At 43.4% G+C, this 24,605-nt stretch overlaps 1 protein-coding gene across 2 annotated transcripts; it reads left to right on the top strand.

Moving 5' to 3' along the window:
• The first annotated feature begins 18,428 nt into the window (after positions 1-18,428).
• On the top strand, positions 18,429-23,726 carry LOC100282260 (transcription factor/ transcription initiation factor). Of its 2 annotated transcripts, none has more exons than XM_008656734.4 (11): positions 18,429-18,725; positions 18,832-19,014; positions 19,107-19,274; positions 19,353-19,416; positions 19,553-19,611; positions 20,751-20,876; positions 21,686-21,796; positions 21,879-21,933; positions 22,022-22,209; positions 22,310-22,393; positions 23,454-23,726. In XM_008656734.4, exons 1-11 carry the CDS (start codon positions 18,474-18,476, stop codon positions 23,475-23,477), a joined length of 1,314 nt encoding a protein of 437 aa, XP_008654956.1. In that variant the 5' UTR covers positions 18,429-18,473; the 3' UTR covers positions 23,478-23,726. The 2 variants fall into 2 exon arrangements, with proteins under 2 accessions (XP_008654956.1, NP_001148644.2); NM_001155172.2 differs by having other exon boundaries at positions 18,473-18,725; positions 19,362-19,416; positions 23,454-23,687.
• Positions 23,727-24,605: the final 879 nt, after the last annotated feature.

Genomic DNA, 24,605 nt, shown 5'->3' with positions numbered 1-24,605 from the left:
ACTGTTATGGTAAAAAAGGCCAATGGCAAACAGAGGATGTGTATTGATTTTACTGATCTCAACAAGACTTGTCCGAAGGATGAGTTTCCATTGCCAAGGATAGATTCCCTAGTTGACGCAGCAGTTTCGTCAGAGCTTATGAGTCTGCTAGATTGTTATTCAGGCTATCATCAAATTTGGATGAAGAAAGAGGATGAGCCAAAAACCAGCTTCATAACCCCTAGTGGAACATATTGTTATCTTCGGATGCCTGAGGGGCTCAAGAATGCTGGAGGAAGCTTCAGCAGAATGACAGCGAAGGTTCTCCATTCTCAGATAGGCAGAAATGTGCTAACCTATGTTGATGATATTATAGTAAAAAGCACCAAGAAAGAAAATCACATTCCTGATCTGCAGGATACATTCGCTAATTTCAGACAGGCTGGTCTGAAGCTGAATCCAGAGAAGTGTGTCTTCGGAGTAAAGAAGGGGAAATTCCTTGGTTGTCTGGTCTCAACAAATGAAATCGAAGCTAATCCAAATAAGATCGAAGCTATTCTTCGGATGGAGCCGCCAAGCACAAAGAAGGAGGCTCAACGACTGACAGGAAGACTGGCATCTCTCAATCGATTCATATCTAGATCAGCAGAGAGAAATTTACCATTCTTCGAAGTGTTGAAGTCAGCCGAAGTCTTTCAATGGGGATCAGCTCAGCAGAGAGCATTCGAAGAGCTAAAGCAATATTTGATAGACCTAACGACGTTAACTCCACCAACGCCAGGGGCTCCTCTGTTGCTGTACGTGGCAGCTTTGCATTCAGCAGTGAGTGCGGCACTTGTTCAAGAAAAACTTGAGGGACAAACCAAAAAGCAAGCCCCAATATAATTCGTCTCCGAAGTCCTTAGTCTATCAAAGAAGAATTATACAGAATTGGAGAAGGTCTTATATGCCGTCTTAATGGCATCCAGGAAGCTTCGACATTATTTTCAAGCATATCATATAATTGTTCCTTCGTCACAACCTTTGAATGTCATGAGGAACAAAGAAGCTACTGGAAGAATTGGAAAGTGGGCTGCGGAGCTCAATGAGTTCAGCATTGATTATGTGCACAGATCCTCAATACAATCCCAGACGTTAGCAGACTTCATTGCCGATTGGACGCCAGGGGCTCAAGGAGAAGAAACAACTAAAGATACTGAAGTATGGACGGTATTTTGTGACGGTTCTTGGGGAACCTTCAGGGCAGGAGCAGCTGCTGTGTTGGTTGTACCCTCCAAAGTTAAAACTTGCTACGCAGCAAGACTTGATTTTAGTTGCACAAATAATATTGCTGAGTACGAAGCTTTGCTTTTGGGTCTTCGGAAGTTAAAGGCAATGGGGATTAGAAGGGCGGTTCTTAAAACCGATTCCCAGGTTATTTCTGGTCATATTGACAAAAGTTGTAAAGCAAGAGACCCGAAGCTTGAGAAATATTTAGACACGGTCCGAAGGATTGAAGCTTCCTTTGAAGGGTTTTCTGTCAAAAATATCCCTCGAGGAGAAAATGAACATGCTGATTTGCTAGCCAAGTCAGCAGCACAGGGGCTGCCCATACCTTCGGAAGTATTTTTTGAAACAATAAAAGCACCTTCTGTTGAACTTCTTGAAAGAGCAGTCCTCAATATTTCTCCTGTCCATAGTGAAGATTGGAGAACTGAGATCATTTCTTTCCTTCAGGATAATTTCCTTTCAGATGACGAAGCTTATAACAAGAGAATAGAGGCAAGAGCTCGACTATATGTTATAATAGAAGGGGAGTTGTACAAGCATGGAGTCTGTTCTCCACTACTCAAATGTTTATCCAGAGCCGAAGGTATAGAATTGATGAAGGAAATACACGCAGGCTTGTGTGGATCTCACATTGGATCTAGGCCTTTGCCGGGAAAAGTTTTTCGTCAAGGATTTTATTGGCCAAAGCAGCTTCGGATGCAGCGGAACTAGTCCAAAAGTGCGAAGGCTGTCAGAAATGCGCAAGAGATCAAAAACAGCCTTCGTCTCTGACTCAGTTAATACAACCCACTTGGCCATTGCAAAGGTGGGGCCTTGATTTGTTAGGTCCACTACCACCAGCACAAGAAAATTTAAAATATGTTGTAGTAGCAGTAGAATATTTTTCCAAGTGGATTGAGGCGAAGCCTTTAGCCACAATAACTTTGGTTACCATTCAGAAATTTTTCTGGCAGAATGTCGTTTGTCGTTTCGGAGTGCCGAAGGCCATTACTATGGATAAAAGAACACAGTTTGATGCCGAAGCTTTTAAAGAGTTTTGTGGACAAATTGGCACGAAGATCCACTTTGCATCGGTTAGGCATCCAGAGTCAAATCTCTCTAAAACATCTGCAATCATCCCATGCAGGGGAAATCTTAACCCTGCTTTGAAGAAGCTTTTAAAAACCACCACCTCATCTTTTTTGGGCTTCGGGGTAACTTCCTCTCCCCCGAAGCGAATTAGCTCCCTCTTGTCTTCGCTAAAATAGCCTAGCTTCAGTAACTTAGCCATATCACCTTCGGTAATAGTAGACTTCCCAAACTCTAAGTGGCTGGGTTTAGATGGCATTGCACCGTACTCATCTTCAAATTCATCTTCTTCAACGTCAGCTTGTGTTGCTTCGGCAGTAGGTGTTTCCTCTGATGTTACCAGCCCAGAACGCCTCATTGCTTCGGAAATCGGAACAGTTTCAGTGGCTTCGGTCTCATCTCCCTCACGCTCAACCCTGGCAGTGGAACGCACTCTAGCCATTTGATTATGAATTTCTAGAAGTTTTTTGAAATTAACGACCTTTTTTTCGAAGCTCTTCTTGTGACGAAGCAGAATCCGAAGTGGTGCTTCGTTTGAAGTGCAAGGGTCAAGCTTCGGCTGTGGTTAAATTCCTGACAGCAAAACAGTGCAATAGCAATGAATGCTGTGGTAACTTCACACCTACTCGTCTGTTTTATATAGTGCTGCAGGTAAGAAGGTGAATCGTCAAGTCTCCTACACCGGGCGAACAGTCGCTCGCACCCACTGAACGGTGGGCCACAAAACCCGAGAAGGTGAATTTGCATGGTGGGACCATTCTGCGCTCGGAAATTTTATCGTTTCCCGGCAACGAGCTCAGGGAAGGTGTTTTTCGGACCTCCGGCTTCCCGAAGCCTAAGAGACTTTTTCACAGATCAAGCTCGTTACGAAAAACGATCTAGCACCGCGAAGGGGCTACTATTGGGGCCATATGCTTCGTCGCCGAAGGTCCTGCAGGAACAAACACCTTCGGCAAATCCGTTTAAACGCAGTGCCGAAGCTACCACTCATGAAGCTTCGGTACTATAACGTATATGAAGACGAAGGTTCGAACTGACTTAAAGATGAAATGACTTCTTAGTCCATAAGGGTCTGAGTCATAATTGTAATATTTTGTAAGGGGCATGATTGTAATTTCTCACAAGCTGCGTCCTATGCCTATAAATAGATGAACAGTACTCCTTTACTGTTCATGCAATCCTGTGATCATCAACGCATTACACTGGAATTATTGCTCTTTGCCAAGGCAAAGGTATAAATGTACCTAAATATTATGTTTTAATATTTAGGTTTGTATAATAAAATATATGTATAATAATATTTATCTTTGGCATAAATTTCTTTAATGTTTCATGTTTTGTTATTGCTTATATTGTTTTATAGAATTGATCACGAAGGTAAGACCTTCGTGAGGTTTTGCTTATGGTCTTTGTTTGAAGTTCATTATATCCTAAGGGAGATAATGCTTCAGCGGACCAAGGGCATTAACATTTAACATTTTATGTTGCCTTGTTCTTAATTCATAACATTTGAGAACAAGTCCCCAACAAAGCCCAAAAGTTTCCCTGTCTGTGGTCGCAACGGACAGTCCGGTGCACCATCGAATAGTCTAGTGATCCAATGGAGATCCGGTCAGCAACAATCGACCGAGGATCTGATCGGTTGACTTTATTTTTAGGTGTGGCACTGAATAGTCCGATGTCCCACCGGACATCTGCCACGTTAGCTAGTCGTTGGCGCGTAGGGAGAGAGCTATTGGAGCCGATGTCTGATGCACCGGACAATGCACTATTCACTGTCTAGTGAATTTTGTAATTAAAACTCCCAAGAACCTTGTGTTCGCACTTATAGAGTTTTAATTACAAGATTGATCAAGGGGGAGATGAAGTTGATCAAGGGGGGATGAAGTTGATCAAGAAAAGAAGGATGAACAAGAGATTCAAGATCAAAGACCACCGCACCCAAGAGTCCACCAAGCAATTCAACAAGATCACCCCGTAAACTCAATACTTGGTGACATTCAAAAGGGGGTAACCACTCGATCTCGAGTTGCTCATTTTTGTGAACATTACTCTTTTGTGTCTTCTATTGAGCTATATAAGATATAGGATGCACTTAGAGATCCAAACTGGTGGTGACAATGCAAGAGGAGCTCCACAACTTCACGAGGAATGAGGTATGACATTTAGTTCCACGTCCTAACCAAAATGTTGTAGGTACCAAGTGGGTATTCTGTAACAAACAAGATGAGCATGGTGTGGTGACTAGGAAAAAAGCCTGACTTTTTGCAAAGGGGTATTCACAAGTCGAAGCTTTGGATTTCGATGAAACCTATGCACCCATAGCTAGGCTTGAGTCAATTCGAATATTACTTGCCTATGCTACATACCATGGATTTAAGTTGTATCAAATGGATGTGAAAAGTGCCTTCCTCAATGGCCCTATCAAGGAAGAGGTGTATGTTGAGCAACCTCTCGGCTTTGAAGATAGTGAGTATTTTTCACATGTTTATAAGCTCTCAAAGGCGCTTTATGGGCTCAAACAAGCCCCAAGAGCATGGTAGGAATGCCTAAGAGACTTTCTTATCACTAATGGTTTTAAAGTCAGAAAAGCTGACCCTACTCTCTTCACTAAAACAATTGACGAAGACTTGTTTATATGCAAAATTTATGTTGATGATATTATCTTTGGGTCTACTAACAAGTCATATTGTGAAGAGTTTAGTAGAATTATGATACAAAAATTTGAGATGTTCATGATAGGGGAGTTGAAGTATTTCCTTGGATTCCAAATCAAGCAACTCCAAGAGGGCACCTTCATTTGCCAAACAAAGTACATTCAAGATATTCTCAAGAAGTTTGGAATGAAGAATGCAAAACACATCAAAACTCCCATGGGAACAAATGGGCATCTCGACCTCGACACAGGAGGTAAGTCTGTAGATCAAAAGGTATACCAGTCGATGATAGGATCTCTACTATATTTATGTGCTTCACGACCGAATATTATGCTTTCAGTATGCATGTGTGCAAGGTTCCAGGCTGACCCTAAGGAAATACAACTAAGGGTCGTGAAAAGAATAATGAGATATTTAGTTTACACTCCTAAGTTTGGGCTATGGTACCCAAGGCTACCTTTGATCTAATCGGGTATTCTGATGCTGATTATGCTGGATGTAAGATTGATAGAAAGAGTACATCAGGGACTTGTCAGTTTCTACGGAGATCCCTGGTGTATTGGGATTCAAAGAAACAAAATTTAGTAGCTCTATCCACCGTCGAAGCTGAGTATATTGCTGCAGGACATTGTTGTGCACAATTACTCTAGATGAGGCAAACACTTATGGACTATGGCTACAAATTGAGCAAAGTCCCTCTCCTATGTGACAACGAGAGTGCTATCCGCATGTCGGACAATCCTGTTGAACACAGCCGCACAAAGCACATAGATATCGGGTATCACTTTCTGAGAGATCACCAACAAAGGGGAGATATCGAAATTGCTTATGTTAGCACCAACAACCAGTTAGCCGATATCTTCACCATGCCTTTAGATGAAAAGACTTTTAGCAAGCTTAGGAATGAACCAAATTTCTTAGATTCTCGGAACTTTGATTGAAATCTTGCACATATTGCTCATTTTATACCTTTGATCATGGCATGTCTCTTTCATTTGGTACAAATGCATATTTCTTATTCTTCTTGTGATAAAGCTAAGACTAATGTGCTTCCAAGAATATTTCCATACTTAGTCTTGAATTGAAAGGAAATTGGAGTTGTAGGCAAAGGCAAGGCTTCTGCTCCATATTTGTCAGTATCCTTTGCCCTACTCGTGTATTTACTTTCATATCTTTTTTAAAAGACCTCTCATTTTCTCTATTTTTGGCGCTTAATGCGAAAGGGGGAGGAATTAATATGCCAAAGCAAAAGGACCGCACCACCACCCTATTTTCTAAAAACTTTCTTAAAATTGCATTTGCAAAAAACCTCTTGACAGCTAAGGGGAGAACTTTTTCAGGGGGGCTTTTATTTAGCCAAAGGAAAATCATTTGAAAAAGGGAGAGAATCTATCAAAACTTGAAAATGCCTTTAGAAATCATATTCTTATACCATTGGCTAATTGCAAAAGAACTTGAAAAGACTTTTTCAAAATATTTGCAAAAACAAGCTAAGTGGTGCAAATGTGGTCCAAAATGTTAACTATATCAAAATAGTCGTATATACTTAGAACTGCTTTCATTTCAAAGTAACTTACGCACATCTGTCAAAATACAAACTAGCTACATTTCTATACTTTGTAAATGCTTTGGTTTGTGTTGACATCAATCACCAAAAAGGGGGAGATTGAAAGGGAAACGACCTCAACCATCTCCTATAATCGATTTTGGTGTTTGACGACCATCATAATACTTATAGACTAACTAGTTTGCCTAGTTGATCTTTTCTCAGGTGCATAAAGTTCATATACATCTTTAGGAAAATGGACCTATGGGCCATTACTCTAAATATAAGGCAAGTCAGACTTGCACCAGCCTGCGGTGCACTGGACAGTGTCCGGTGCCCAGGCTGGCGCGCCCGACGAACAGGCTGCTCTCGAGAAAAAATCAGTGCCCCGCGGCTATAATTCACTGGGCTCTTCGGTGTGCACCGGACTATCCGGTGAGCCCATGACCAACGGTCGACTTCGCCAACGGTCGACTGCCACAGGGTCAGAAACAGTCAGAAGGTCAGAAACAGTCAGGGCACCAGACTGTCCGGTGGTCGGATCCAACGGTCGACTGCTACAGACCCCACGGACGGCTGACGTGGCAGGCACCAGACAATGAACAGTGCCATGTCCAGTGCGCACCGGACTGTCCGGTGCACCCGTCGACAGAAAGCTGCTGCTTTATGTCCAACGACTATATTGTTGGTAGGGCTATAAATACACCCCAACCACCTCCATTCAGCACACCCATGCATTCAATACATCCACATTCAATACAAGAGCAAGGAATTCATTACAAGACACATTCAAAGCTTCCAATCCTCTCTAAGTGTCACAATTAAGACAAGTGATCAATAGTGATTAGTGGCTTGAGAGTGTGATTCGTGTTTCAGTTTTTGCTCTCGTTGTTTGGCTTTTTAATCGTGCTTTCTTCATCTCCTTCTAAACTCTCCAAGTGACTTATAAAACTAGCAAGAGACACCTAAGTGTGTGGTGATCCTTGCAGGGTCTTTGTGATCCTTGAGATTAAGAAGAAACACTCAATCGGTCTAGGTGATCGATTGAGAGAGGGAAAGTGTTGAAAAAGACCCGGCCTTCGTGGTCTCCTCAACGAAGAGTAGGTTCATTGGAACCGAACCTCGGAAAACAAATCGTTGTGTTCATTTGTGTTGATCATTAACTTACGATTTGATTCTCCCTCTCCCCTCTCTCTAAAAGTTCTCTTGCTCACAATCCTTTGAGTTAGCTCCCAAAGGTTCCACATTGATTGAGAAACTCATAGCAAGAAGAACTCTCTTCCGTACTCCGTATTCATTATTATTTATTTCTAATCCTAACTCCGAGTGAAGTTCGTGTTCAAAGTTTATAATTTACAGGTTTCACCTATTCACCCCCTTTAGGCGACTTTCACGCCTGCCCAACGCGCGCACCCACGTGGCTCCCCCACACCCTTCCAGGAAGCCGACCTAGCCAGCCTGTCCAACTGGTCGACTGAGCCACCCCCACGCCTGCCCAATCGAGCCACTGTGAGTCGAGCCATCTCACCTAAAACTATTTAATGTTTTTGAATGACTAAATGTATCCTAAATGACTTAAATGTTACCTAGACTTTGGAATGACTTAAAGTTACATAGAATGACTTAAATATTGTTTGCACGCTAGAATGACTTAATATTTTCTAGAATGACTGAACCAATAACATAAGAAATGTCTGAGAAAACCTAGATAAATGGTTGAAACTATAATAACTTAATGTTTTTTGAAAAATGACTTGATATTTATGTTACCTAGACTTTGAAATTACTTAAATATTGTCTAGACGCTAGAATAACTTAATATTTTCTGGAATGACTGAACTAATAACATAAGAAATGTCTGATAAAACCGATAAAAATGGTTGAAAACAATAAATAACTTAACATTTTCTGAAAAAATGACTTAATATTTGCTAGAATGACTTAATGTTGATTGGAATGACTTAATGAGGTAGGAAACGAGCCACGCGGGGCGCGAGCCGTGCGAGCTGAGCCGCATGGGGCCGAAGCCGCACAGTGGACGGAGCCGCGCCTGCGCCAGGATGGTCCAGGTGATGAATAGAGTATATAATCAAGCAGGTATCATAAGAACAAGTATTCAAACGCGTGGGCATTAGATTGCTGACATCATCTTCGAGGTTATGTTGATGCAAGCATCTGATTGACTAATAAAAAAATAAAAAAATCGCACACACGCGCCTACTGACGGCGTCCTCGATGGAGGTGAAGCACGTCCTGAAGTCCGGTTTTAGAGCCTTACATGTGTCTTCCAATGCCATCTGTTCTGTCGCGCGCGTCCGACGAGACGAGATGTTTGGATCCCGCATCGGAGAGATGCCTAGGTTGTTGACGCGGATGCAGACAGGGGGTCGCGGATCCGAGGATGGTCACAAATGGCATGAGCGAGGAGCCAGGGCGGGCGACGATTAGAGAGGGGGAGAGGCTTAACGTTCGGCGGCTGTCGGCGCGTCGACGCGAGGAGGTTGGGGGCGAGGGAACAAGTGGAATGGAGGGGGTAACAGGGACGGGGAGGATAGGATGAGGGAATAGGCGGGATGAAGGGAGGAGCAGGTGCGAGGGAAAAGGCGGACATACCGGAGGGAGCAAGAGTGATAGTTGTGGCACCGAATCGGTGGATAGAGGAAAAGATGTACATGTGTACCTCTACTTTACAGTTTTACGAGTATTAGACATCGGAGAGGTAGTAGCAGTGACCGAATTTTTTGTATTTTAGCCCCTAAACTGAAGTAAATTCACGTTTAGACCTAAAAAAATTTTAAATGCAGTTTTGGACCCTTTGCTCGGCGCCATAGGCCGTGGCGCCGAGCTAACACAGCTCGGCGCCACAGCCTATGGCGCCGAGCTGTGACGTGGCCGCAACGGCTAGTTGCGTCCAGGGCTTACCTGGCTCTGACGTGGCGGCGGCGCGGCCTCGTAGCTCGGCGCCACAGATCTTGGCGCCGAGCTACGAATGCCTATAAAAACGCCCGCGCGGCTGGCCGAGAGCAGCTCATTTCATCCCATTTCCAAACTTCGTCAAAAATTGCTGGATTCAAAGATTTGAGTTGGTTCACTTCGTAGGCCAAGGTATGATTTCCAACTGATTCGTTTTGTATATTGGGTTGTTAGTTAAATAATTTGTATACACCTATTATATTATTATTTCGAATATTAGTTTGTGTAGACTTATTATAAAGCATAATAGGTACAAGTGATAATTATAATCGTTTATTAGATGAAAGACATGTACCGAGAGGCGTTGTGGCAGAAGAGAGGTCGTCCTCGGGAGTTATATCCGGACGTATCTAGTAAGGATGCTCCTGTTCCTCCTGAACTCCCCGTGCCTAACTGTGACTGTGCCAGACTGGCTTGGGTACATCAATCACAACATCCAGACACGGCTGCTCGCTGCTACTACCTTTGTGGCACTTTGGACGTACGTAGCTTATGACTTGTCACTTAACTTTGTTCGCATTCATTTTTTTTTAGATATGTAATAGTGCATCTTTCCATTTTTTTAGGGACATCAGAAGTGTTTCTTTTTCCAGTGGATCGATGGTCCTGATAAATTTGACCCTCGATATCTTCTTTTCGTTAATTGGTTGAGTGGAAAGACCAGTCATGAGCGTTTTAAGCGTTGGGTACCTCCTCCCCCGAATCCTCCACCAATGACGGATGCAGAGAAGGAGGTAGCAACAGAAAGACGGATGGACTCACCGCCTCGATGCGATTGTGGAGACCGTGCTGTCATCGACGAAGACTATGACAAGCAGTTCTGTTGTCCGAACATTGATTATGTGAGCCCATTGATACGCTAAATATATGAACTATTTTTATTTACAATAAATTACTAATTTTTTCTCCTGCAGCCATACGGGTGGCGTAAGTGTCGTTTCAGAGAGTGGTTGTATGGTCCTTTGTCCCATTGGCCAGAGCCAGAGGTAAAGGAAAAGAGATACATGGGGTGGGCGGCAGAAGAGGTCAAATTTGATCCAGTACTCTGCAAATGCGGTATTGAAGCTAAGTATGGATTAGTTCCTTCGGAGCTTGGTGTTGGATATTTTTGTGGACATATGGTCGATTACGATGAGGTTGGTATTTTTTTTTGCACCAGATGTAATGTTATAGCGGTACTTACTATTTTTTTGTAGGAGACGAGGAAATGCAGTTGGGAGAGTTACGACGACAAAGGAGAGGTGATGCGGACAATAGAGTCCAAGAGAATAATGGGACAGAAGATGCGTTGTGGATCTCAGCTCGTTGATTCGTACAATAACGATCGCATACGCGACATGCGTAGGGAAGCAAAATCTGCCTTTTATGATAGCCCGAAGCGTGCAGAGTATAGGAGGTTGAAGGCGGCAGATGAGAAGAGAGCACAGGATGCAAGGGAATGGGAAGCGGCTCAAGCCGAGAAACAGATGTTGGATAATCTTGCTGATCGCCTCAAGGGAAGTAAGTGAGATAAATGATATTATAATTATGTTACTACAATTTATTTATCCTGACTTTGCTAACTTAATTTTCTCATTATATTTGCAGAGATTGGAAGCGGCGTAAACTATTTGGCCGATGAGGCGCATGCGAGATATGTTCAGGATAAAATGGCAACGGTTGAGCTGATGGAGGAGGAGGACGACGACACATCTAGATTGAGTGAGCTTATCGCCCTCGCAGAGGCAGGATTACATGAAGAAGAGGAGGACGACATGTCAAGGTTGAGTGAGCTCATAGCACTAGCTGAGGCAGGATTACGTGCTCAAGAGGAAGAGGATGAGTTTCTGTCACAGGCCGCCGCAGAGGTAGAGGCAGCTTATTACAAGAAGAAGTCTGATGAGGCTGAGGCTGAGGATGAGCTATTCTCCCAAGCTGCAGATGAAGCAGAAGCCAATTATTACAAAAGAACTGGTGACAAGTGTGATGCAGGACAATGCAGCAAGTGGAATGAGGTTGTTGTTGAGGATTGCGCGACGGATGACTTCGAAGATGAGTTACTCATAGATTGTGATTCAGACTGAAGAATTGTAGCCTATTATGTAGTATTTACGTATAAAAAATAATTTAGAACTCTAAAGATGCGTTACTTATTGATTATTATGTTTTTTACAGTTCACAAAATTTTTTTGCAAGAGTTCCCCTTGTTTTATTAACAACCACAGTTCAAATAATCACATATTATAAGACATATAAGCATTTCAACATATAATACATCACAAAATCACATCGAATATAAAAACATCCACAGAACATAGTTCTTCATATAATGTCCACAAACAAAGTCCAAAATACAAGTTCCCCAACACATAGTCCAAAACACATAACATAGTTCATATTACAACGTCTCCAGCATAAGTCCAAATCACACAGTCCATATCACAAAAGTATTCATTTCCTCCTAGTCTTACCCTTGCCCTTGGCCCCAAGAGCGTCGGTGCCTGGAGTGTAAGGGTCTCGTGGACGCCTTCTACGTGGTGTCAGCTGTGATGCCTGAGTTGTAGGAGCATCCTGCAACTGAGACGGTCCAATCTCCACCTGACCTGCGGCGCCAGCGCCAGCGCCAGCGTCGTCGTCGTCGTCGTCATCGTCGTCGTCGTCGTCGTCCTGGGCCACGTTCTCAAACGTGTCCCGCGTCGATCGCGACGAGCTGAGTCCTGCTGTAGATGGTCCAACTGCACAAATGGGAGGCTGAACGTCCTGCTGCATACGAGGCACAGGCAGCTGCACGTCAACGCCCGCTAGAGACCGGCATCCACACCGAGCCGCTGCTCGACGAAGACGACGTGATACCCTCTGTAATCGAAATGTTAGTTAAAGACATATGTTACAACATACAAATAAACACGTTTTCTGTTAGACATTGATACTCACTGATAGTAATGATAGCGTAGTAGTATCTGAAGTTCTCTGTGAGATACGCTCGAGTTCAACAACAGATACGAGCATAGAGTTTCCCTATCACAAGTTAAGACATTAGGATGCTCAAAAGTAGACATAAAACATTGAATTGAAATCTCTAATTTTAGTAAAGAAATAGTTACCACTCTATCAAGGATTGGAGCAGCCTCAATTTGGGATCCGTGCCGAGCAGCTATGTCGAAAGCTGTGTCTTCGTCGTCTGACGATTCTTGCTCGGCGTAGTCTGCTGCTGTCCACTGTCCCTTCAGCTTGCACCTAGTCACACCAGAATACCAAATCAAATACCTCCGGAAGTTGTAGTTTGTGTGCGCCTGGTCATTCTCATAGTTCAGATCCCCCTGCTGGTTCCATTCATCAATGTAATCACGATGGTGCGTCTCGAAGTCCGTGACCTTCTTCTGTCTCTGTCTGTCGAACCTGCAAAAGTTAGAACCATATATTAGCGACTAACTGATATTTCAATTATTAGTTAGAATAACAAGTGCATGTAGTAACTTACTTATGAAGTTCTATTGAAGTCGAGAATGGCTCCACCGGAAACTCCTGGCGCAATCCGAACTGTCGAGCAACTCTGTGGGGCAAGTGGTACTCAACAGCATAAAAACAGATGAGGGGACACCTCATGAGGTAGATGTCCTCGTCTATTGAGCACATGCTGCTCAACTGTATGCTGGCGAAATATGGATCAAGATACGGTTGCCAAGTCACCTGCAAAAGTTTTAGAAAGCCCATGTAACCACGCTGGTGTCGTGTGATAAAAGTAGAAAGGACATGTAAAAAGAAAAAAGGAGACAACTCACCATCGAAGGAGTAAGTGCGTCGAGCTCGTTTGAGTACTCCACGTAAGCACGCTGGTGTCGTGCGAATGGCTCCTCGACCTGGTCCCAGCGGTAAGCAGCCGTGGGCTTAAGCCGATGACCGGCTACCACGAACCACTCACGAGGAGGAAACTCTCTGGGTCGCCCGACTGGTATGTGTGCCCACATCCACAGCTGTAGTAGGTAGACACATCCACCTAAGCTGGCGGTCCTCGACGAACGACGACAAGCCTCGCAAAGTTGCCTGTACAGGAAGGCCAACACTGCTGAAGCCCAGCTGTAACCTCCGGTCGTATCCCAGTCAGTCAGGCAGGGCAGAAACATCCATGACGCGCTGTCGCCTGTCGCGTCTGGAAAAAGAACTGAACCAAAGAGATGGAGAATCCAAGCTCGACAATGGTATCCAACCGTCTGCTCATCTGCACCAGGTGGACACTGCCCAAAGCTCTGCCTAAGCCAGGTCAGTGGGACTCCGGTGTTGTGGCTACCTCGTAGCTCATCCGGAAGCAGTCTCCCAAGAAAGGCCTCCACCCTCTGCCTCCAACCGCCTGGTGATGCCTGACCGGTCACTGGACGACCCATAATGCTGAGACCAAGAATCTTCTGACAATCTTCAAGCGTCACAGTCATCTCACCGCAGGGAAGGTGGAAAGTGTGAGTCTCTGGCCGCCACCTATTGGAAGACAAAAGAATACAAAATCATTAGTATGCAAAGTAGATTTGATAATTGTAAATATTAAACAACTAGAGAAGTCTTTACCTGTCGACCAGAGCCGTCAACGCCGCTGGGTTGAAAGTGGGCAGCCCACGGCGGACCTGGTACGATAAGACGTCCAAGCCAGCCCTCTGTAGGAGAGGAGTGTACCTCTCATCGTACCTCATCTCCTCCAGAAACCGGTCGTGGGTCCGGACCCGCAGAACGGGCAACACCTAGCAATCAAAAGAATTTTCATTAGTCAAATATAGGTCGCACATATTAATTCGAAAATTTAATTTATGTACAAAATGTTACCTCTCCCTCTGCGGTGAGACGGCCCCTGTGGTGCTCGTCGTAGTGAGGGTCCAACAAGTGGAACTGCGCCATCCTGCAAATTAAGATATCAACATATTAGAATATAAGTTGTGTACAAAGTGTAACAAAAAAATCGACATATTAGAATAAAATTTGTGTATAAAAAAATATATCACACCTGACTAAGTGTCCAAATGCATGTACGTGAGTTGTGGCCAAGTCTACCGCATTTTCCGCATTCATTCTGCTCTGGGTCCACGAGAAAGGGGGACGCTCGTCCTCTCCTACTGCGACCGGAAACCTGATCCATAACCATGTTGCACCGGCTCCTTTTCCTACTACCACGTTTGTCCCATCGATGCGCTGGATCAGCAACGTATACCGGACCAGTGTACGGTGGCCATTGTGACTCATCAAGAAATGGCTCAAAACGAGGGCTCCAGGTACGTACTAAGCTCTCTACACTGAACTCAGAAGGTATTCTGCTCTCAAATGCAAAGTTACGATGACGTGCGGCCGCAACATAATGAGAACATGGAAAATGGTATTGTCTAGGTTTACCACATCCACACCAGAATGCATCAAGTAACACGACATGTGTCCTCGAAGGTCGCACCTCACCGTCAGAAGTTATGCCGCCTAGTGTTGTTACCTCGTATTTACCCAGCTCCTCATCAAAGCATTGTACCTCATGTCTATGGGCACGTTCCTTTGCATTATTAAGGTGTGATGTTGGTTTAGGTGCCCATCTCTGCCCTCGGGTCTGCATTGCCTTGGCCTGCGCGTGTCTATCATTAAACCAAGCCACTAGCCTATAAAAAGTGAATGTTACTATAGCATTGACTGGCATGCCCCGTATACCCTTGAGCACACTGTTAAATGACTCGGCCATGTTGCTAGTCTGAAACTCGAACCGCCAGCCACCTTCGTCGTAGGCCCTTGTCCATTTGTGCGGTTCCCTCAGCAATCCAGCAATCCAGTTCTTACCTTCAGCATTTGTTGCATCTTTTAGTTCCTTCAACTTATCCTCGAAAAACGAAACCTCCAACTGACGACATACCTCCTCAAAAAGGGGGAAGTTAGCCTTGCTATGATCCTTTCGAAGAAGATTTTCTGCTAGATGTCGAGTGCACCATCTGTGGTGCATGGGTGCGTAGCCAGGAATCTGCTCTTGCACTGCATTAAGAATACCTTGGTGTCTGTCAGATATGACACCAACCTCGCGTCCAGGGCCTACGACATGGATGCGTACAAGCCGCAAGAACCAAGACCAACTATCTCTGTTCTCCCTCTCCACCAAAGCAAATGCCAAAGGAACCAGTGAGTTGTCTGCGTCGCATGATATGGCAACCAACAATGTGCCCTTATACTTCCCAAGCAGAAAAGTACCATCAATAGAGAGCACGGGACGACAATGCCTGAAGGCCTCTACGCACTGCGAGAAACACCAGAAAGCACGATAAAATATCTCTTTGTCGTTCCTCCATTCATTAGGTTTGGGGATGTACTCGTAATGCATGCCTGGGTTTTTTGCTTTCATTGCATTGAACAATGCTGGTAACTTCTCATAACCCTCCTCCCAATCCTCGTATATCATCTTCCATGCCCGCTGCTTTGCCCTCCATGCTTTCCCATATTTGATCCTGTAACCAAACAGCTCCGAAGTCATGGTCATAATTGACTTCACCTTCAAGTTTGGCTGACCCTTCAATATCCCCAATATCCTTTTCGCAATCAGGGTAGATGTCAACTGACGATGCTTAGAGCTCAGCTCTGTCTGGGCACAAGTGTGTGGACCTACAATTTTGGTGATCTTAAACTTTCCGGTGTCCTTCTGCCTTCGGGCACATACCCTCCAATTACATTCTGGCACCTCGCACACAACAGTGTAACGACGCTGTGCATACGAATGTCTCACCTTGAACGGCCTCTTCCGGTTCACAGAATATTCCTGTAGCCATCGTCTCAGTGTAGGCAGATCCTTGAAAAGTAAGCCAACCTTAATCTCAATGCTATCGGCGTTATCCGGAGCCTCTAGCAGTTCATCGTCACGTCCTTCAGTATACGCACGGGTGGAATGACTTAAACTGCTAAATTCATGTACTGCAGGGTCTCGCTCCGGACACAAACGTCTTATGAGTTCAATTTCTTGCTCGGTCATTTCTTGAACCGGACGGTCATCATCAGAATCTACGGCCCGTGCAGCCTCATATGGCTCCTCCTCATCCTCAATCTGAACATCAACACTATTCGATGCCCTGCATATGTTGTCCATATTATATGACACAGGCACATCAATCTGAACATCAGCATTATTGATATGTGGAGATCCTGCATCGGGTCGGAGCAAGAAAAACCACATTAAAAAGTCTAATCAAACGAAATAATGATGGATACGAACAATGTGTCGAAGACACTTACTAGGATGATCGTCAACTGGATCCTGGGTCAATGGGATCTCTTGGGGGGGTACCACCGCATTAGAAGCCCCACAAACGCCGGGAATAGGACGAGAAATCCCATACTCGTGCGGACCCGATTGAGCATCGGGCACAACAACGACTTCTTCATGAAGCTCTACCAAAGGAGCTTCAATACGAGATGCATTTGGCATTTGTGGAGATAACCCGACTGGACCTTCGCATTGACTAACAGGTAACTTTTGAACAACCACATCCAAACATGGTGGAACCATCGTCTTCACAATTTTTAAATATATCACCCAATCATCTTCTGAGGTAATGGAGATCAACCGCCGGACAACTGTTCCATATGTAATATGGGACAACAAACCCTGAATTGATATTCTAGGGTCGTTTATGTCGCAACTAATCTCCTCACAAGCTCGAGCCAAAAGCTGGTCAAAAGTTGATCTTTCAACGAACAACATGGTCACGATCTTCATACCATCAAAAGTAACACTCCCATAAGCATCTATCTCCACCCTTCCTCCATGGTATAGTGTTACTAGGCTGTCCATCTATTGCAAAAATGGATTACTAACTCAATAATGGCTACATACTTAAGCCTACTAACTTACTAAGTAATAAATATATATTAACTAATAACTATACAGTAAATATTAAATGAACACATCAAACGAAATTACATAATCTATAAATAATGTACGAAATACTATGTATACCTGAGAACGCGTACGACTCCAGCTAACGGTGGAGAAGGTCAAGTCGGACGAACACCTACGTACAAAAAAACCAATTGTCAGTAAAAAATTTGGCAGCACCTCCCCTGTAAAGTGATGTTTATAGAACCTGCGAATAAACGACAACACGATGGTTGCCAACACAGAAAACATATAATATCAATGCGCTAAACAAAATGATAACTATATACTACGCAACTATAACAACAAACTAGCTAACTATTTTAATCACTAAGAATTTACTAAACACTAACAATATACTACGCAACTAAAACAACAAACTAGCTAACTATTTTAATAAACAATAACAACAAACTATCTAACTATTTACTAAATAATAAATAAGTGGATACCTAACTAATTACTACTAGTTTACAAATTAAGAAATTAAAAAAAAAATGGTCGGCAATGGAAGCGGGAGCTACCGGGGACGGAGCGGGCGGTGGCGGCAGTGGGCTTCGTGGGGAGCTCGGGCGCGACAGTGGGCGGGCGGAGCTCCGGCGACCTCGGGGCGGCAGTGGGCGGAGCTCGGGCGCGGCACAGGGCGGGCGGCGGCGACCGCGCTCGGGGGAGCTCGAGCGGGCGGCGGCGACCGAGCTCGGGGGAGCTCGAGCGGGCGGCGAGCTCCGGCGACGTCGGGCGGGGCTCGCTAAGGCGAGCCGGAGCTGGGCCGGGGCGGGCGGGCGGCGGCGAGCCGGAGTCCGGGGAGGCGGCGGCGATTGAGGAAGTCGGCGGCGGCGTTGGTTTGGAACGAGCACAAGACAAGAAACGCGCGCACAGAGAAGGCCGTTTCCAGTTTTTTCCTAGCTCGGCGCCAAAGCTCGGCGCCACAGACGGTGGCGCCGAGCTGTTTTAGCTCGGCGCCACAGGCTATGGCGCCGAGCAAAGGGTCCAAAACTGCATTTAAAATTTTTTAGGTCTAAACGTGAATTTACTTCAGTTTCAGGGCTAAAATACAAAAAAATTCGGTAGCAGTGACTCTGGTTTGCGGTGGGTTACAAATACCCCAGCCACTTGACGACACGGGATGCAAACCTATTTATATTCTGTCCTTAATTCCCGTGTTTCTCGTCCGTCTCCGCTCCTCCGCAACCCCTTCCCCTCCTCCGCCGAAGCCTCTCCTCCGGCCGCCGAAACCCTAGCCTCCGCCGCTGCCGTCATGGCAAGCAGCAACGTCTCGACCGTTTACATCTCTGTCATTGATGACGTCATCTCCAAGGTCCGCGAGGATTTCATCACCTACGGAGTCGGTGACGCCGTCCTAAACGAGCTCCAGGCTGTAAGAACCTCTGATTTATCGATCTTCAGCTCTCGTCCCCTTCAATTTTTTCTTGATTTTAGCGATTTTGACGGTTGCCTCTCCGATCCGGCCGAGGAAACCCTAGCTCTGGGAGATGAAAATGCTACACTGTGGCGCGATCTCGGGGAACATAGACCGAACCAAGGCTGCTGCCGCGTCCGTCGGAGGCACCACCGGCACGACACCGCCCGTGCACGACCTGAACGTGCCGTACGAGGCCACATCTGAGGAGTACGCCACCCCGACCGCTGACATGTTGTTCCCGCCGGTGAGACCGAATCCATCGTCTGCTGTACGTTAAAATGTTTCTACGCAATTGGGACGCGAGGTTCTGAACGAGTTACTTGTATTTGTTTTCAGACACCATTGCAGACCCCAATCCAGACTCCTCTGCCAGGGACAGACACAGCGATGTACAACATACCCACTGGCCCTTCCGATTATGCCCCCTCACCGATCAGCGATGTCAGGAATGGGATGGCAATAAATGGGGCAGACCCAACAGCTGGTCATCCAAGTCCCTACATGGTATTATAAATTTGTACTGTACTGTAATTTGTGACTAGTTTTTCTCCCTTGTTGTTAGCTTTTTGTCATGTTTTGAAGTTTTTGCAGCCACCACCTTCCCCTTGGATGAATCAGAGGCCGCTGGGTGTTGATGTGAATGTCGGTATGTTCATGCTTATGTTCTCTGGTTGTTGTCCACGACTCCACGTGTGAAATGCATCCCTAGTTTAGTCTATTTGGAGCTAATATAGTTTGGGAAAACAATAACCGAAATGATTTGTGTGACTCATAATGTACAGCTTATGTGGAAGGCCGTGAAGATCCTGACAGGGGCGTGCAGCCTCAGCCACTGACTCAGGTAAAATATAAGGCCACAGATCATTTGAGAGCATGGATAACCAGTAATGTTGTATCGAGGATTCCATCTGTTATTCTCATTTGTTTTGGGCTCTCATTTTTTTTCTGTAGAACATTGCTCCCTGATGATATGTTTCCAGAATGAGGTTGTGGATAAATAGAATATGTATCTAGAGTTAATAGTTGGTTACTGCCCCTTCTGATAATAATATTAGCCCGTTCATCAATTTTAGTATTGATTGGGTTTATTAGTTTTACGATTCTGATATATTTGTTATGATTTTACAATTGATGGTATTTTTATTTATAAGGATAATTGGTGATGTGAAACACACTGCGAATCTTGTTCTCAAATTCTGTTTAAACAATTATTTCATGTGACGCGAATGATATATTAGGACTTGGGTGTGTCTTTGTGTGTGTGTGTTTCTGGCATGTCTTACAGGGTTCTTTACCCGTATTAACATAAAGATACACAGCTGTCCTACATGTTCGATATTTTTTTTTGACTTCATCTGTGATCTGTATATCACAAGTAGTCTTTCTCCTTCGATGGTGGTGTATATTTGAATTTCGGATTGAATGAAGAAACAGTCGGCAGACAATCGAAAAGTCCGGTTGCTTCCAACAAGTTATACAAAAGTGTTCTGTGGAAGTGATTAAAAGTGTGATGTTTATGGAAACTGCAGAATAAACATGCCGCCATGATTAGGTAGTTCAGTTTGTTCTGGTAGCATTATATGTGCTGGTGGTACTCATGGTCTATCGTTGGACTTCGTGCAATGTTTACTTGTAATAATGCTGCATGGTGTTTCTTCATAGGCATATTTTGTAGCATTTTATTTAGAGTTAAACTGGAAGTTTTCATGTTCGCTTTGTTTTATGTTCTCAAATCTATGTCTCATATAATATATCATTTAGTTATGAGGTTTAGGCGTTTAGCATATCTTTAGCATGAACTCTATTGTGGAGTCCAACTAGTTTAACCTTGGGTGGTGCAAAAACCATTAGGCATTAGCAGCTCGGCAATAGGTCTGAACTCATTTTACCTGTATTGCTTGTCCAGGTAATTAATCCATTTGCATTATTATATTGAGTCCTGATTGTTGCAGTTTCATTTTGTTTCGTTTGTTTTTGTAGGATTTTTTGATGATGTCTTCTGGGAAACGCAAGAGGGATGAGTATCCTGGTCAGCTCCCTTCTGGTTCTTTTGTACCACAACAAGATGGAAGTGCTGATCAGATAGTAGAATTTGTTGTGTCAAAGGTAACTATCAGTGATAAATTCAATTCATTATCTGGCATTACTTTTCCTTCATAGATTACTTCAAATATGTGTGTGCTTCCTTGAGTTATTTAGTGCTATGCTATGACTGGTTGCACAGTTTGAGGATTTGTTTCCTCATCCCTTTACAATTAAACAAGTCTTCGGTTCACAGCCATGCCTTATTTAGGATGGGATATGTCTAGTTTTTTTGTTTTTATCAGGATGGGATATGTCTAGCTTTTGTTTTATGCAAGTAACTCTGATATTCCACACTTCCTTTAGCATCTGACCCACCAAACATACATTCGTGTTTTTTTCCATAGTTTGCACACTAAAGCCATGGCATGCCATACTTTAACATGGTGTTTTTGATGTGTGAGTACAGCAAGACACAACTAGTAGCTATTAGATACATGGTATATTGGTATGGTCTAATGGAGTTAGTATTGTTAAAAAAACTAGACCAACCTAACAGGAACTAGGTGGCATTCTGTTAAGAAGAAAATAGGCACCCAAATTGTCATGAAGAGCCAACTTGGACACTAACAGAGTTTCAAAGCTTGTACTTCTGGTGCATTGTGCATCCTCTTTATATTTAATGACCAGATCCTCTCGAGAAGTAACTAAATCATTCATTTTGTAAGCTGAGAATATGTTTCTATTGTAATGGAATATATTGAGTATGTCCAACTAGAATGACCTAGTTCTTTTTCCATCTATTGATTTATGTAATATTCCTCTGTTCATAAAAATTCTTTGAATGTGCTATATCTTGTGTGAAGGCATCAGTTCTGTTAATCTATATTTAGGAAAATGCGAATCAACTTTGGAGTTCCATCGGCAATAAGCTTGAAACACCAACCAAGACAATCACTCCAGTTATTCCGCAGCGTGATGGGATTCAAGATAACTACAATGATGTATTATTCTTAAACTAATGGGATTCAAGGTGACTACAATGCTTTATTTCAGTACAAACTTACTGTGATATTTTTCTTCCAGCAATTTTTCTTTCCAGGAGTTCCAACCGAAGATTATAATACCCCTGGAGAATCTGGTAAATTCTCATCAAACTTTTTGTATGTTTATTGCTGAATCATTGTTTTAGTTACTTATCTTTTACATATTTTTGTTATGTTTATTAGCGGAGTATCGAGCTCCTACACCTGCTGTTGGAACACCAAAACAAAGAAATGATGCTGGAGATGATGATAATGATGATGATGATGATGAACCTCCTCTTAATGAAGACGACGACGAGGAGTTAGATGACCTTGAGCAAGGGGAGGATGAACCTAACACACAACATCTTGTACTTGCACAATTTGATAAAGTAGGTGCACTTTGTTTAAGTTAATATTTACTATCCATGCTTATGTTTTCCCTCTAGTTTCAGTCCACTTTGTCTTACATCCTCTTCAATGGCTTAAAAGGTGTCAAGGACCAAGAATCGTTGGAAGTGCACCTTGAAGGATGGAATCATGCATTTGAATGGCAGGGATGTCCTTTTTAACAAGGTGGGTAAGATAATCTTTTTTGGTCAAGTTTGTGAATATTACCTTTGAGCCTCAAATTCTGTTTCTACCATAAATAACAGCTAAATCCCTTGACATGTTTGGAATATTATATTATACTCCCTATGTCCCAAATTAAAATTTGTTTTAAGAAAGTATCGGATTCATACAATACTTTATGTATGTGTTTTATATATATGTCTAGATTCATCATCATCAATTTTAATATAGACATAAAAACCAATAGCTAAAACAAATACTATTTTGGGACGGTGGGAGTATTATATTATAGAATCGATGGGGAAAATCCTAGCCTCCTAAGGGCTAATTTGGTGATTAGGGATCCCTAGAGGATCCATGGGGGAGGAATCCCCTCGCAATTCAATTTTGAATAGCAAGAGGATTTCTTCCCCTCGGGATCCCTGGTCACCAAATCAGCCCTAAAGGCTCTTCTAGCAAAGGAAGAGGCACTATTCTGGAGTTTGGCTGGTGCTGAGGGTATTTCTTTCCTGGTAGCCTTACAACAAGATTAGTGGTAATCTGGGTTGTGTGGAGGTGTGACTTCTCCCCTGTTCTTTCCCTTGATTTTATTTATAATGGGGGAGTGAGGGGTTGAGGTTTTTGTTTTGGGATTTCTTTTCCCTATTTCACCTTTTGATAAAAAAGATACGCAACTCTCCTGCTTGTTCGAAAAAAATAAAGGCGCAGCTAATTTCAAACTAATTGACCACACAATAATCATCTTAAATTGTGATTCTCGCACAGAAGACATGCAGAGTAGGCAGGCTGTTGCAAGATACTGGTGCTTTTTTCTGAGTTGTTAAAGCATGTAATTCATTCATTACCAGAAGGGAAAAGTAATGTTTCGCTGCACCTTTATTCCGTTCAAAAACTTCCAAATTGGCTGTAAGGCCATAAGTTAGCTATCGTGCAAACTTTATAGTTAATTTATCATGGACCTGAGAACTCAGCCATGTTGGCCTCAAATGTGTTTTGATGAGCGACTTCAGTGCGGTACCCTTTGTTGCATTGCTGACATGGATTTGACAAATCGACTTTGCAGGCGACAGGTGAGTTTGATTTTTGATTTTTTGGATGAAGATGAGCTATTTTAGAAGCAGCTGTATGGACATATCTTTGTCTTGACATAAGGACAGGGAGGTGACAGTGTTCTTGGTGGGGTCCTGGCAGCATGACTGCGTCGTGTTTTCTTTCCTATTGAATCTTCGTTCCACCCTCTTGTTTGTCACCGCAACTGTTATCGCTGTAAAGAAGTTACTGCTTGTGCTGTGTAGACAATTTCTGATATGGGTCTCTCAAATCCGCTGCGTAACTATACTAAATTATATGTTTGTCCGTGCGTTACGACGGCTCACAACAATACCCACGTAAACTATCCACTAAAAAAATCTTAAGATTTTTTATTAATTGTCTCTGCTCTCCGTATAATAATTTTTTTTATTTGACTAACTGATGTTGTTTACTCTATCTAATATGTTTTGGTACAACACGATCAATGAAGGGAGCGATTAGAAGAGAGTTCACAACGACTGCTCGAACGAATAGAGATTATAGAATGATATAATTCTATCATACATAGACTAAATAAGAGGAAGTTTGTGAGCTCAAGTTTCTAAATAAGTCACATGAACTCAAACTTAAAAAGATTGATCAAAATATGGAGTGGTTGCTAAAGTCAGGCATCAATAAAAACTGGATGTACTCCATACAAATTATGGTACTTCGTAGCAATTACTAACGTTTAAAATCAACAAATAACTTTTCCTTTTACTGTTAGCGTGACAAATCATTGCTGCTCCATCTAATTCAGCAACCTCAAATACCATGGAATCCTTTACGCCAATGTGGTCTTATAAATGACCTAATGCATGCAAGAGCCAAGAACAAAAGGGACGAGCACTCTGTGGTAGTGCCCGCATGGATCTCCAAATCCTAACACATATTTTGTAGGATTCATGAGCCATCATCAGAAGAACACAAACCACATGCAGACAATAAATAAAATATTAACACACCCAAATTATGTTCAGTCCTTAGCACAACAAAAAACTAACACCCAACACAACAGAGGAACAACACAATAATTTTTGCAATGATAAAAGGATAGGTGACATGTACATATAAATGTAGAAACATACCGAGTCGACACCGTGGTAAGGAAAATGTCATGTGGACAGGCGATGCTGAGCCATTG

This window comes from Zea mays, chromosome 8 (assembly GCF_902167145.1).
Source record: "Zea mays cultivar B73 chromosome 8, Zm-B73-REFERENCE-NAM-5.0, whole genome shotgun sequence".
Taxonomy (NCBI): domain Eukaryota; kingdom Viridiplantae; phylum Streptophyta; class Magnoliopsida; order Poales; family Poaceae; genus Zea; species Zea mays.
Note: the sequence above shows the minus strand (reverse complement) of the source record. Positions and strands in the feature narration are given on the sequence as shown.

What these genes read in the sequence shown, in the direction of transcription:
- LOC100282260 (XM_008656734.4), top strand. Translation starts at nt 18,474, where the DNA reads ATGCAAACCTATTTATATTCTGTCCTTAATTCCCGTGTTTCTCGTCCG. An exon ending in GGGTGTTGATGTGAATGTCG is followed by an intron (nt 19,417 to 19,552) that starts GTATGTTCATGC and finishes CATAATGTACAG; the next exon opens with CTTATGTGGAAGGCCGTGAA. An exon ending in TTCAAGATAACTACAATGAT is followed by an intron (nt 21,797 to 21,878) that starts GTATTATTCTTA and finishes TTTTTCTTCCAG; the next exon opens with CAATTTTTCTTTCCAGGAGT.